This window comes from Carica papaya, chromosome 6, assembly GCF_054855325.1.
Source record: "Carica papaya isolate Zhongbai chromosome 6, ASM5485532v1, whole genome shotgun sequence".
Taxonomy (NCBI): Eukaryota; Viridiplantae; Streptophyta; class Magnoliopsida; order Brassicales; family Caricaceae; genus Carica; species Carica papaya.
The window spans coordinates 14,024,124-14,039,929 of record NC_142314.1 but is presented as its reverse complement, the minus strand read 5'-3'; the positions used below and the strand labels follow the sequence as shown (position 1 = coordinate 14,039,929).

Here is a 15,806-nt window from a genome sequence, read left to right as displayed (position 1 = left end):
TTTCTCACAGAAAAACAAAGAATGCCATTCATGTATGTATGCATATATGTATGCATGTAAGGATTAACATCTCTTTTTGTTTGGTTCCAGCTTGTGGGTCAGCTTATTGGTTTGACAGAAAAGGAGCAGGTAATTAATTTAGAACAGAAAGTTATAAAATAATGAAGTTTTAGAATAATTTTACATTGAGATTTTATAATTTTATAAAAAAATATTATTAAGATAAATGATTATGAATTTTATCAATTTACCATGATATATATTTAATTTATATATACATAAAATACATAAATTTTTTAAATAAATTTAATAAAGATGGTTATGATAATCATTTTGTATTAATTACAAATTTATTTCAACCTTTACTACTATCTAACCAAATATCATAATGAATCACAAGCCATTGGCTTAATGGTTATTAAACGAAAAATTATTACAAGGTGAATTCTGCAAGTCCAAAAAATTCAAAAACTGATTTTAAAAGCAAAAGATTATTACTATGACTACAACATACACAAGGTTTTTTCCTCAGATTTTGAAAGATTTGTATCCAAACTCAGGGTTTGTCATTCCCTCCTCCCAATCACCCATTTTCCGACCACCAAAAACTACTTGTTGAATGCCCAAATACCTGCCATTAAAGAAAGAGGAGTTGCAGAGAGAGTTTCAGAAAAATATAAGAAACTAAGGCATCACTCTGTATAAGACTCACTCTGAATTCAATACTGTCAAGCAGTTGAGGAGTACATCAATGGCAAAAATATCAGATGTACCAAGGTCTACCCTGCAGTTGAGAAATACGACTTGGATTATATCTCTTTCATAGCAAGAAACGAAAGCGATGATGAATTTTAGCATTTGCTATGTCATAAAAACCATACCATACACGTCCCCAATTATCCTGAAACTCAACGTCACTGATATCGTGGAATGAAGATGGCATCGCTTTACTACCCTTTTCTGCATCATATAGAGGATCGTATTCCATGGATGAATTTGCTAGCTGTCATCATTGGTTCATTATAATATTTTAATATTTTTCTTTTTCAAATTCATATCTAAAACTGACATACTAGTTAGAGGAGAAATGGGCTCAAAGTCAGGATGATAATAGCTGGCACATCCACTTTTCTGCCTCTGCCAAATTCCATATTCGATTCTTGTTCAAACCAGTTTCCATTAAATGGTCAGGAAGAATCATATATCCAGTTTCCTACCTGACTTGAATTTGAAAGTCCTACTCTTTTATCTTCAGCAGAAAATGATTTTAAAACAAATTTAAATAGTTTTGTTAATTCCTTGAAAATAGATTTTAAAATAAATTCAATAACATCCCTCCATAATTTAGGAAGAAAAAGAAGAACTAAGTCATCAGCATAAAGAATATGACAATTAAAGAGCATAGGAGGAAATCCACAATGGCAATGCTAAGTCAATCCTAGAATGCTATTGAGAAAGGGACTTCATTTCAATCAGATCATTTGTGGCTTATGATAATGCATGACAAGATTTGTTAGATTTCTTTTCTGTTTTTTCATCAGCGAGTTAGCTTTAAAAGGCCTATTTTTCTCTCGTTAACAAAAGAAGGCTCCTTCTTGACTGCAAAAGTAGAGCAAGGTTTTGAGGGTGTTAGTGCTTAAAGTACAAAGTGAGCATAAATAACTTAAATATCGTAATTTCCATACAGAAAAAAAAAGTTAATGTGAGGTGGTAAAAGAAATGTTTCTAGTGTATCTGGTAAATGTAATCAATTTAAAATTGTAAATGTATAACTTAAAAAGTTACAAAAGAGGTACTTAACCTAATGCACGCTTTTTTTTTTGCTGTTTAAAACTGCTCATAAGTATCTAATTACCAGCATGTTCGTTACACTAATAAGCTGACAAATTTGAATAGGATCCTTAAAATTACTAATGAGCACTTAAGAGTCTTTTTGGCTCTACTAGTGCTTGTACATGTACTGAGTTGCCAAAAGTATTATAAAAATGACTTCAGCTAAAAGCACTTTTAAGGCAAAAGTAGTAGTCCCTATCGGCAATAACAAAGAAGTATATTAATGAATAGTTTGTATTCAGCTCAGCCAAAGTTCATTAAAGTTCAGTCAAACTAGAACTCAAACTTGAAATTGAGCATGAAAAGAGATTCCTTAGCTAAACAAATTGAAGTGGAACCTGAAGGTATTTGATTTTAAAACTTGAAAACGTATTCATTTATCTGTTAATAAATTAAAAATATGTTATATACTTTATCAAACTAAAATATATAATATGTTTTAGAGATTATAAGATTTTAATTGTGTATTAAATATATCTATAAATACTTAAGTAAAATTAGATAAAATAGTACGTTAAGCAAGCTTTTTACTGAGTTTATCGAGTTAAATTCTATATAGTTCAAACTTATTTGAGTTTGAACTCTTTGTAAACAAGCCGAACTCAAGTCTAAAAGAATTTTTGAATCAAACTTTGAACCAAATTCAAGCTTGACACAATTCAAATAATCTAATTCAAAGACTCATGTATTCAGCTTGGTCGATTTGTTGCTGCTCCTAACAGTCACTACCGGAGCCAAAGGGGACTACAGGGGCCATGACTCCTTGGCTCTAATCCTCCAAATTTCGCTACAAATATTGGATTATAAATAAGTCACTAAAAATTTAATAAACATACTCAACATAACATCATTCATTTATTGCAGCACAAACCATATCTCAGAACAACCTATTTTTCAGCTTTTGATTTCACATTCATCAAAAGCTAAAAATAAATTCTCATTTTAATTAAAAGAAATTCTATTTTTGAAAATTTTCAGACTTCTGCCTTTTCATAACAGGCACACAAATAGAAACCTGGCTAAATAATCTATTAGTATCATAGTCAATTGCACTTTTACAATGTTTTTTTTTTGGACCATCCACCGGTATTTACTGACAAATACCCTACTTCAAATAAACTATATCTAGGCTAACTAAAAATTTGCAATAAATGCCTCAAATTCTGAATCATTAGCTTGTAAATCTATGAAATTCCCTGCTGCAAATATGTAGATGACAATTTCCTTCATGCAACCCATTAAATGATGTTTATATATAAAACAGAAAGCTGATGCAAATAACAACAGAAGTTTGACAAAGACATGACTATTGAGCCAGAAACAAAAATGGACATCATTGGACAGATACATACACAGTCACAAGAAAATAAACAGTAGACATAACCACAAAAAAAAAAAAAAAAAAAAAAAAAAAAGAAAAAGAAAAAGGAACACAGAACAGACTGATAGTCAAACCTGCAAATTGGATGTATTGAAGGCTCCCAGACGTCCCATAACATACCACGCCTGAATAACCTGTGCACATTTCCAACTAATTATAACTAGCATCCAAGTCTAAGACAGATCAACCAGATGACTATGACCATCCAACAGAAGGTGTTAACTAAAACCATGCGTTGATTTTTTGGAATAACTAAAACAACATGTTCATGACAATCTTTTAACAAAAACACAGTGCTCAAATAAGGAAATGGTAGGATAATGTGGAAAAGTTACATACACTACCAATAAGATCAACATCCCGATCAGAAGGTGATCCATATAGCTCAAACCATATACAGGAATCAACAGGATTGAAACTGTCACCTCAAAAGGAAACAAATTATTGAAAAATGAAGTTGTAGGAATTATTTAGTGCAACTTCTACAAGATTAGGAAAAAGGAAAGAAAGAATAATCAATGTAATTGCAAATGTAACTATCACGAATATTATCACAATTTAATGTGTGAGAAAAGATTTTTGATTTACCTATATGTAAACTCAATCACTAATTTTTCTCGAAAGAGAAATAATTCAATCATTATTTTCCAACAAGATTTAGGGTTGTACAAAGTTGAATAGCAGACTTAAGTCCTTAATCATAATTTAGAATATAAAAGGAAATTTCATAACTGATTTACAACCTATATTCACATAAAAGAGGGAAAATGGTCAGAATTTACACCTTCATATATGAAAAAAAAGAACTATACACCTTCATCAGTTCTTTTCAGCTACATTTATTTATGCTTTATCTACTAATACTAATATTTCAACTATCAATGCCTCTTTATTTCACAAGACTAAATTACCATAAACTTTTGGCCTTTTGACGTAGCAGAGTGAGCGAACAAAGGCGAGCCTGGTGAAGCCAAAGTTTTGTAGGGTTTTTTTTTCCCGAAATTCGCTACATATGTCTTTGTTCTCAGAACAAGAATATTCAAAACTTTGTGAGTTTGGGTGCATTTAGGGGCTAAGGATTTGAAAGAGAGACCACATTTGTAATTTCCCAAATTCTCCTATAGTGAACCCAAGATTAATTTTGTCAGTGAAAACAGGTGAAATGGGCGAAAGCACATACATTTTGCTGTCATTTATTTTTCTTACCACAAGTGGTTCAATCAATTTACTTATTCACACAACACTAAAAATCAGCTATCTCTGTGCGGGAGGCCTTCCACGATGCTGATCGCCGGGTTTACACAGTGACTGACTGTCAACAGGAATTGAAATGACTGGGAGGTTGTTGAATATGAAAAATTATTACATTTGATGAACACTGTTCAGTTTAGCAACAACAGGGACAGACTGCACTGGACATTGAGGAAAAGTAACTGCTTTTCGGTTAGCTCTTTCTACAGGAACCTCAACAGATACAGTGAAGCGGGGAGGGTTATTTTCCCACATAAAATCATCTGGAAGAACCTTGCCGCTCCAAGAGTTTCGCTTTTCGCTTAGGTAGCGTCCAAGGAGCACATCTTGACTATTGAAAACTTAATGAGAAGAGGAAAAATTATGGTTAATAGATGTTTTCTTTGCAAATGCACCGCTGAATCCTGTAATAACCTACTGGTCTTCCTACAATCTTTGGACCCTTGTTTACAGGCTCATGGGTATCAATTGGATGATGGCGGGCTTGGTCATAAATGAATTAATTACTTGGGAGGGGCTTATTGGCAACAGCAAATCTGCCTGTCTGATCCCCTTGTCCATTTTTTGGGTTATTTGAAAGGAACGTAACAAGAGGGCTTTTGATGGGCAGGAAGAGTCTTCCATGAATCTTAAGAACAGGTGGTTTCACTATTTTGACTCCATTATGTTGGGTCATAGCACATATAGCTTAAAAGACTTTTGAGCGATTGCAGATATGCTCATTGACATGTAAATTTTTTTACATGGGTCACATCTCCTTGGTGCCGATATTTAATATACTCCTACACTTTTATTTGAAAAAGAAATCAATTCTCTTTGAAACATTGTGTAGTTAGTGCCTTGATTGATAAACACTATAAGTTGAACTATATAGCAATATCATAAACCACCTCAACCATTTCACTAGAATGCATCCATTATGCATAAGATCAAATGGCACAGCCAATGTCCTGGATTTTTTTATAAGATAAAGATCAATAACAAAAACACTTGAAATTTAGAAGTATATCTTAAGGATCTTTCAACAGAAAAATTGTAACATATGAAATAATGGAAACCAGCATAAGATTGTCTCTCTTCTTTAGCAAAAAATATCTGCTTTGGTATGCAGTTCCCGTATTTAGAAACTGTAAGGTTCCTTTCACTGAGCACTTCATCAAGATAGAACTGCCATTAGGCATTAGAACACCTAGGGGCATATTCATTGTTGAAAGGATTTGATATGTATTTCGAGAACTCAAAAGCAAAGTCCAGAATGTACAGAAAAGATGGAATTTTCTTTCCTGTCAACAGTTGAAAGCTTCTACTATTTATCTCTGGATGTTATAACAGTCTTAGGTCTACGCCCTTAAGCAGCATGTGCTTTCATTTCATAGTGCAACTGACTTATCAATCTCAAAACTGCTTTTGAGCAGACTACCCAAGTAGCAAAAAGAATACTAAATCATGAGATTATAGTTACATAGTTAACTGTTAATTGTATGAAACTATGAAAATTCTTCATCTTTATTTCCCCTGCCTAACGGTCTCATAAATGATGCAACAAACATTTACAATAGATAAACTCATAAATTAAAATAAAACAAGAGATAAACAGATGTATGTGTCAACTTACTCTCTAAAGCTGACTTTAAAAGCAAACACAGAGCCAGTTTTTTGTTTGTGGAAATCTTTACCCTTCTGTCGGACTCGTTCTTCAACCTGCAACTCAGTTAATCATAGTGTCATTAATGGGGTCTTGCTTGATACTAGCGCGCTGATAACAGTAAAAAATTTAATGCATAACCACTTAATTAAATTGGACAAGGAAGAAATGAGGTTAAGGAGATTTGAGTTTTCCAAATATTTATGCTGCAACTCAGTTAATCGTAGCGTCACTAATGGGATCCTATTGATACTAAAATAGTAAAGAAGTTAATGCACAACCATTTAGATAAATTATTAGCAGCTTCTCCACGTCCATCCAATGGCTGAAGTGGAAAAATGGTGAATGCTTCCCCATATGCATAATTATGATTGTTGAAGAATGGTAAATTCAGGTTCAATATCATTATTTCCATGTTTCTTCCAAAGCAATAACCTTCTCAAATTGTCTGCTGGATGAAACAAACTTTAGCTTCCGAAAACTCTAAAAGAACAACTATTCTATTCGATGCTTACATTTTCTCTATCCTTAAGGCAACTTGAAAAATAGCGGTTAATATGCAAAATAATACTTTGTCTATAAACGAGGAATCCCAGGAAGCACAAAGTTTCTTTTGTACAAACAAGAAGTTTGTTAAGGGAGTCTACAGTGAAGATAACTTGGAATACCGATTTTTTGTCGGTCAATTATCAGCAAGAAACAAATCCACCATTGATAAGGAAAGATGAAGTTATGGCTTAAAAAAAGAAAAAGAAAAAGAGACAAAAGAGACATAGAGACAGAGAGAGTGAATGTCTTAAAAAGCAGGAAAGGTTAGCAAACAAAAAGATAAATACCCTTTTCCTCATGAGTTCAGGGTTGCCGATACTGTCCCCAAGAACAGCACGGAGCTCAGCATCATTCTTGCAGGCATCCTCCAGGACTCTGTATCCCACAGAAACAACAGTAAACTCAGAAACCCAGATAATTGGTTGAGGTAAAAAGACAAACAGGTAGAATATAAAATGAACAAGAATAAGAAGCAAATACTTAGCCCATGCAGGGTAACTATGAAGACGATCATATTCGCGTTTCCTCTTCTCTTCACGAATTTTAAGGAGCCTCCTCCCCCTCGCCGTCGTCCCTGATCCTTTGGCCACCGCCACTCCTCCATTACCACCAGAAACACTGATGGTGGCGGTGCCATTGACACCAGAGCTACCGGAGGAAGATTCGTGTCCTTTTCTCTCTTCTCCTTGATGATTAATACTGTTACCATCGCACTCATGAGCCGCTGATGCATGGGTTGGCAAAACCCTGTATGATGCTTTCTTGTTTAAGGCAATGAGTGAACCAAACTGTCTCCTGTTCTTGTTGTTGGTTCCGATTCCATTATTGATGACAAAGAGGGGTAACGAGAAAGCGTAATTGGTGTCGGATGATGAAACTGGGAGAGAATGAAGAGTTTTGGTAGAACCGTCTGCAGTGTAAATCCCTCCGAGTGTCGCCGCGAACATTTTCTTCCTAGATTTCTGTTAGATGTTGAGTTATTCTGTGTATTATGAGCATTTTATTGGTTTTTATGTTTAGTATTGTTGAAAAGGAAACTAATAAGTAATTGAATTCTTGGTTTCTATTATTATAGGGGTAGTAATATAAAATATATAAATATATAAGTTTTTCTAGAATTTTAGTAAGTAGCCTAATATTATTAATCAATTCTCTTGGAGCAAAGCAATTTCAAATAAACATTATAAGGAAGGAGAAGGAAAAAAAATAGAAATTTCAATGCTAGTAACTTTGAAGTGAAGTTTGTAATCTTTACATGCTCTGTAGCATTGCCCGTATGGCTTCTTCTTTAAGAACACCCTGACTTGCTATTGGGAGCTTCAAAACTATTAAGGTTTATTAGGTGTTCATTAATTTTTTCAATTTTTTTGTTTCCTTATTCTCACCCCTTCAACAAGCTAGTCTTTTATTATTGAATAACTTGAAGATTAGTGGGCAGGTCAACTAAGTCTTTTTTTTATTTTTTTTTTGTATGAAGTAGTGCACTTACTAAAACTTCTTTAGGTAATTTTTTTTTTCTATGTTTACAAAACTTTTATATTAATTTTAATTTATTTAAAATAATTTTTATTATTCAAATTTTGGCTAGTTAACTAAGAAACGTTATACATGTCAATTTAAATATATATTTCTTCATCTTTTGTCAAAAATTATATTTTTCTAACATTTTCAAAGATTTACTATAAGGCGACTTTTTCAATCATTTATTTCATCATTTTATTATCCATGCATACTTTTATTGCTCTACGACTTATTTCATTTCACGTAATTATGATATAATAATTTTTTGGTATGTTACCTTTATATTCTTCAACTCAAATGAAATGATTTTTAATTGTAGAATTTTTGTCTTATGATGAATATAGTCTTTATTTTTTGGATCTCGACCAATAAATTTGAGTATATCATGAGAACTCATTGATAACTAAATGTGGTATTATTGACCAATAATTTTACACGGGTGATAGAAAATAATATTTTAACCATGTTTTTGTTCAAGTTTCTATGATCCACACATTTTTTTGGATGGAACATAATCCATATACATTAAAACCCTCTCGTCCTTCTTTGATACTAATATTATATTTGTTAATCATTTTGGATAGTTAACCACCTCAAACAAAGTGTACTATTATTTATTTGATAAATTCTTCTTTTACTAATTTTGTTCATTCTAATCTAGGTCTTCTTAACTTCTATTTAACTAGCTACACATATGGATAGGTGTAATTTGTGTCTTTTACAATGTGTATATTGACCTCTAACATATCCTCATACGTCCATGCAAATACTTTAAGCTTAGAAGGTCAATCCCCAACTTTAGGATGGTCTTCATTGGATACACATTGATGGTGAACCGATCATATACCATACATAAATGCTTTTTTCATCTTTCACTAAAGCCTTGATGAATAGTGGTTTATTATGTCATTGCCTTTTAAATGGGTAGTGCTTTTTATTTAAGTATATAGCAATTCCCTTCTCTTTCTTAATAAAGAACCCCATCATTTCTTTGGTTATAGTTTCGGTACTAACATTGAGATTGGACAAAACCTCTAAAATAGTTTTACGATGCTTTTGTAATGAAATTAAGAGATCTCTTTCTTTGCTCGTTTTCTCTTTATTTTTTTTAGATATTAAAATTTTTTCGTCTTAATTTACCTTGGCTTTTGACCATTTCTCTTTCCATATTGCCGTAGTTGATGATATCTTTCACTTCAAGAAATATATTTTGTTTCTCCCTCACCCTTGAAAATCTATTCCCAAATGCTGTCCAAGTATTCTTTCCTGTCTCATTTTGGAGAATATCTTCTTGCATATCCATCTATATGGAATTATCCCTCATATTTCCTAAGGTCTAACTCTTGCACTTTAAGGATTATAAACTTATCATGAGCCGAAACCTTTCTATTAACATCCTTGATTGAGTTCTTGGTAGACATGTGTTTTTCATCTTATGAGAGCGCTTGGGATCTTTACATGCCTTAGTATATATATATATATATTGCCGTGCATTTCCACACAAAAAAGCCCTAAAATGGATGTAAGGCAAAAAAGCTAATGTCATGCATGGGACACATATATGTAAGCTATATAAAGTTTTATATTTTCTTCTCAAACATATAGAAGATCCTTACAAACTCATCTTTTCCATGTGCATATCATTATATTGATTCTATTTTTAAATTTTATTCTTAATCTTTAATATATCCACCAATATAAGATCATATAAACTGATTAAATAATTTTTAAATAGAAAATAAACACACATAATAAACAATAAACTAAAAATTATCATTATGTTAAATAAATATTTTTTCTATGTCCAACATAAACTTGTTGAGTAATAGGCAAAAGCCCATTACTTGTTGAATTATAGCTATTATAAGAGTGTGCACCTATTGTGAATATAAATGTACCCTTTTCAGACTTTCAGGTCCATAAACATGCAATAGAGGGCATTCCTAGTAAAAGAGTTTTATTCTTAGACTTGGACCTTTGACTCACCTTGTATTTTCTTTGTTTTATGTACTTTTTTCACATGTCAAAACTTTTACTTTAACCTGTGTTTAGTTTCAAGTCTATACCGGCAATACTTCTCCAAGTACTTTGTTTTTTTGCAGTTGGGACATGGGGAAATTTTCCTCCTTTTCCATTTCTTTGTTTCCTTGTTCTCTTGTTTTTCTTTCTTATCAAAGCTTTTATTCCCTTTACTTTTTATGTTGTTTTCCCTTCTGTTTTGCCAAAAATGTTCCTTTAGCAGCATCATTTAACCTTAAGGACCTCCTTTTATACGGTAGCTTGCAAGGTATTGGTAAGCTTTACCAAGGACATTGTAGAGAAGTCGTTTCAGTCTTCTATGGAAGAGATTTTTGCTTTAAATCTTTCTGGCAGACTCACTAAAACTTTCTCAATAACTCTTTTGTTTGTAAGTTCTTCTCCAATCATCTTTATTTGATTCACAATCTTCATTACTTTTTCAGTAAACTCCCTTGGTTGTTTCAGCATTATTTGTTTTCAACATTTCAAATTCTCTTCTCAAATTCAGCACCTGCATTTGCCTTATCTTTTCACTCCCTTGGAATTCTTCTTTAGTTCTATCCAGAGGTTCCTTTCTGCTCTCACAAGACATGATTCTCTTAATTTCAAATGCAGCTGAATGGATGAAGGAAATTGCCTTGAATTTCTTTGTTATTTCCTCCGCATGATGTTTCATTTGAGTGACTGTTGAGTTTGCTCTTAAGAGAGGAGAATCTTCTCCAACTTCAACAGCTTCCAATAGATCCATCCCCTTACAAAGAGTTTTCATTCTAACAGCCCAAAACTGACAGTTTTCTCCATTAAAGATGGATGGAGAAACACTTCCTAAAGTGTCTGAAGTCATGCTCATCAAGCTATGATTTTTATAAGTTTTGTAGCAAAAACATTCTCTTTCTCAGTTTCTCTAAGAGCTTGAAGCTCTTATGCCACTTGTTGAAAATGCAAGGGAAAAAAACTCGAGAAAAACCAAAGAAGACTGAGAAAGAAAATTGAGGCAAAAAAACCAGATTTTTCTGCTGCATAATCATCTCCAAAAACAAACATAACTAGCTGTCCAAGACAACTAAAATCATATTACAAGTAGCATAGATACCTTGTTACTCTGTTAAACAACCTTAAACATAGCAAAAGCAAGATTAAACAAGCTTCCTACAACTTAAGAACCAAAGGATATAAAACATAAACTTAAATAAATTAAAACTTCTTTTTTCTTTTATGAACTTCCAAGACTCAACTTGACTCACAATTTCAATTTGTAATGGTATGGCTATGAGGGATTTTTACTTCGGAGGCCCAATTCAAAACCATCCTCCCTTGTCGCCAACAATTACAAAGAAAAAGTCTGGAGTAATAAGGGAAGCCTTTTTTTATATTAACTTAAGCTTTATAATATGATCAACTCTGAAATAATTGTAGAGACCATTTATGATTATGCTTCTACACTGAAAAGGCCATAAACTGAGAATCAGACATTTTGCTCTTCGTAAATAGTGCAGTGAAAACAATGGCCGTGGTTGTTATTCTCTTCCTACTTCATAATATTTCAGTACAATGTTGTGTGCTATGGATCTTATGAAATAGGCTTCAAGATATACATCTTGCATCCGTGAGAGTTCACTGTAGCTGTCAGGTTTCCAACAAACGGTGTTGTCAATGTCTTGTGCTGCATGAGACAAAACCGTAAGATAGATGAAACAAAATATCAGGAACTCTAGTAGACAACAAGGCAAGAAAAGCTGAGCTGAGCTGAGAAGTAAAATGAGAAATAGGAGATTTTTGTAAATAACAATACCTCCCAGAGATCTCTTGCTTCAACATAAGTGTTTGGGGGGATTGCCAGGTCATCCCAGTTAGCTGTTATGGCTCTGCGTAAGGGACCTCGGTTGACAAGGAGTAATGCTACTCTATAACCTGAAAGTGGACCTGTCCAAATCTGTTTTGAGGGAAAAAGAAATAAATGATGTATGCTTAATAACTATCAAGGAGACATAACACACTACTGTATCAAGAATACTGTTCATAATTTTACCTCAAGGTCACCTTCACTTCTAACCTTATGAGCTTGTACACCCTGTGGATCTGTTATACATTAATTACCAAAATGAAGTCCATAATAAGGTGGCAATTGATCAGCGATTAGTTCAAGGAGAAAAAGGAAAATCTTAGCAGGAAAGGTAGATCATTCACCTTGGTTAACAGCAATGACCTCCTTGTTGGCAATGATATCTAGTGTGTCTTTTGTCACATTTCTCAAATCACAACCGAGTAGAAGAGGTGCCTGCAATAACATTTATAGGTAACTGAAGACATTCTCCAAAACATGTGTTCATATAAATTGGATCTCAATCAGACAATTTTCCTAAATTACCTTGGAAATGGCCCATATACTGAAATGGACCATGTATTCGTCCTCTGTCATCCCTCCATTTCCAACCTCAAGCATGTCAGGGTCTATTCAAGAAGAAAGAAGGTATATACATCAAACCAACTGCTTGCTAAGAATCATTTTCTTGTTTATGAGATTAAAAACTGTACCATTCCAACCACCAGGCCTTGCATAATCAGCGTAAAACTCGTTCAAGTCTGCTCTAGAAACCATACTGCCACAAGGCAAATAAACGTAGTTATTAATTTCCTATCAAAGACTGAAATAATCAGATATACACTCTCCACGCTTTAAAATTTTACCTTTCCCATGTATCAGCTATATCATTAGTTGTTCTCCAACTATTTCCGACAGGAGCACCCCATAAAGCAGGATGCAAGTCTCCCCTGGTGTTGAAAAACAAATATATATCAAACAAGAAAAGGAAAACAATTGATTACTACATATATGAAGTTTAAGAGGATTACCATTCACATAGGGAGAAGTAGATTGGGCGGCCACACTTCATTAGAGCACGAGTCATGACAGGGTATCTAAATGAAGGATAATGATGAATCATTGTGATAGCTAAACGTGGATTCTTAAATGCAGATAAGAAAAAGAAGAAATTTATTGAGAAAATTCAATAAAAATGATTAAATTACCTTACAGTAGGCTTTGAGCCATCATTGTAACAGTTGTCATACTTCAAGTAATCAATGCCCTGCAAACAAATTTCACCATTAGGTAGGTGGTACCATATCCTACATTTTCTATATAATTATATATATGGTATTAGGTTCCATTACAAAATGATCACCAAAAATCATACCCATGAAGCAAATGTTTTAGCGTCTTGTTCTTCATGCCCAAGGGAACCGGGCATGGTTTTGCTGCATGTAAAATACCTACAAGAATCATCAAGCCGAAAGCATTATATCAGCCCATAAATGCAGTCATTACACTGATTACAAGGAGGAATATTAATTAATTAGCATGGGATAATCTGATAGGCACTGGAGGTACATTACCCTGCATCTGAATATATTCCAAGCTTAAGACCCTTGCTATGAACATAGTCTGCCAGAGCTTTAATGCCAGATGGAAATGTTGATTTCCTAGGTACCAAATTACCCTGAAATTAAGATTCCAGTTCCAAACTTCGGGTCACCTCAGGATTTCCTGCCTTCTCCAAGTACTATCATATTGAATCATTACTAAAAATCTCTACAGCCATAGACGTTTGTCCTTGACATTTTACATCAATTGCATTCGAAAAGAAACAAACTGAACAAAAAAAAAAGAAAGAAAAATACCTTTTCATCACGAGTTAATTCAGCCCAGCAATCATCTAAACCAAGATATTTTTCCGTTAGCTTCTAACAGTTTGTTTAGCAGCTAAGAATATGAAAGGTGAAACAAAAGAGAGAGTGCAGAGTCTCACAGCAGCTTACCTATATTAACATAGGTATATCCGAGCTTAGAAAGACCGGTGGCAATGAGAGCATCCGCTGTCAAACCAAGTAGACAAGATTAATTGATGATTACTTATTAAAACGCACTTTTTTTTTTTGAAATAAAAAGTGTAGGACTTAAATTAAAACACACTGTTATACAGTGGAAAAAGGCTACTCAACCACCATCCAACTCCAGTTGCTGCAACAGGTCTTAAAGCTATATATATATATATATATATTTGATTTTGATATATATATATCTCATATTTAGGTACTATGTGTAAACATACATTTAAATTCTTAATGCAGTATAACTAGAAATGATCAAAGTAGATGGATATATGGATTAAACTCACCAGCTTTTTTGATGGTTTTCTCATCAATGTTGCAGTAGAAATGGTTCCAACTATTCCATCTACAACCAATAAATGGACTTAGCTAAAGATATCAAATGAAGTTCTCTTTTTCAGAAAAAGGAACAGTAAAAATAATAATAAACAAGAGGAAAACTGCAGAACCCACTTCTCAGGGATAAACATAATTCATTTGGCAAATTAATGAAAATACTCCACATTTTTGAACTCAAAACGTTACTGTATAAATCCAACTTCATATTTATCATCTTGCGTACTCTATGGAAAATTCTGGAAACTAACTTTTCTTTTCTTCTTTTCCTTTCGCGCCCAAGATCTTCATGGAAGAACATCTTTTCTTTCTCATTCTTTATTTTTGTAATAGAAGACATTACTGTGGAATTGCAAATAGACCCACATGAGGTATAAAGCAAATCTCACTCTCTTACCACTTTAACAACAATATATGACAGAGATATCATTCACCTAAGCCAAAACGGACAGCCATGATTGGATAAGTCTTATGAAAGAGAACAGCATAGTACTGATTCTAATCAAGTAGACACTGAACTGATGTGAGCATTACATATTTACCAGTCAATACTGTTGACCAATAGGTAAGTTAAAAGCCTATTTTTCAAACCAATAACGAAAAGAAAGATGATAAATATCCATCATCCATACAAGATGTGCAAATAGAAATACCCCATGGGAGGAGTCAAGCCAAGGCCATTGGCGAGCAGGGTTCTCCTGTAGTGCTCAGTCTCCGTTACTTTCACCGGTCTTGATGAGGCAACACCTCCCGCCAATGAAGTCAATAACATGATCTTAATTAGCGTCGCCATTGAAACAAAGAAACCCCCATCATTCTCCATTTGGTTCCGTAGGTATAACAAAGTGATTATGTGAAATGGGTAAGTTGCAGTAAGAGCAGAAACGGATAAGAGAAGGGGGTGGGGGGGGGGGGGGGGGGGGGGGGGGAGGGGAGGGGAGATTTGAATATATATATACAGTATTAAAATAGGGTGTGTACCAGTTAAATTGTTAATCAAAGATGGCAACTTTGTTTCACTATATCCTTCCAAAATCTCAATCATAAAGAGAGGATCACTGATGCTTGGAATATCAATCAATACCAGTGTCAGTGACGTTGATTTTGAAACATGATACATGCACCATTGTCTTTTCCACTATTTTCTTTTTACTTTTATTTCTTTTTCACTTTTATTTTTATTAAATAAATATATAACTAAATAGTTTTTAATTTCTCAAAGATGTTAATGCAATTGCAATTTAATTATATTGACATATTTCATTGCTTTAATCCGATTATTATTTAATTGTTACTATTTATTGCATTATAATTAATACCTTATATTAGAATTTAAAAGTTTTAATACTAAATAAGTAGTAAATTTATTTTATTTAAATC

The 15,806-nt window shown here is 33.3% G+C and overlaps 2 protein-coding genes across 3 annotated transcripts; both read right to left on the bottom strand.

Annotated features, from left to right (window-relative positions):
- Positions 1-389: 389 nt before the first annotated feature.
- Positions 390-7,708, bottom strand: LOC110817080 (structural maintenance of chromosomes-like protein, putative (DUF3531)). 2 transcript variants are annotated; one of them, XM_088222905.1, is made up of 9 exons: positions 7,140-7,708; positions 6,947-7,034; positions 6,081-6,166; positions 3,554-3,632; positions 3,289-3,348; positions 1,074-1,137; positions 882-960; positions 713-784; positions 390-631 (listed from the first exon to the last, which is right to left on the bottom strand). In XM_088222905.1, exons 1-9 carry the CDS (start codon positions 7,604-7,606, stop codon positions 529-531), a joined length of 1,098 nt encoding a protein of 365 aa, XP_088079031.1. In that variant the 5' UTR covers positions 7,607-7,708; the 3' UTR covers positions 390-528. The 2 variants fall into 2 exon arrangements, with proteins under 2 accessions (XP_088079031.1, XP_088079032.1); XM_088222906.1 differs by lacking the exon at positions 1,074-1,137 and having other exon boundaries at positions 882-1,003; positions 7,140-7,706.
- A 3,834-nt stretch (positions 7,709-11,542) lies between these two features.
- LOC110817097 (alpha-galactosidase 1) lies at positions 11,543-15,351 on the bottom strand. The gene is made up of 15 exons (XM_022045497.2): positions 15,080-15,351; positions 14,378-14,436; positions 14,019-14,075; positions 13,881-13,915; positions 13,596-13,699; positions 13,397-13,472; positions 13,230-13,288; positions 13,053-13,118; positions 12,888-12,971; positions 12,735-12,799; positions 12,568-12,650; positions 12,387-12,477; positions 12,229-12,278; positions 11,992-12,132; positions 11,543-11,862 (listed from the first exon to the last, which is right to left on the bottom strand). The coding sequence occupies exons 1-15, from the start codon at positions 15,247-15,249 to the stop codon at positions 11,770-11,772; spliced, it is 1,233 nt and encodes a 410-aa protein (XP_021901189.1). The 5' UTR covers positions 15,250-15,351; the 3' UTR covers positions 11,543-11,769.
- Positions 15,352-15,806: the final 455 nt, after the last annotated feature.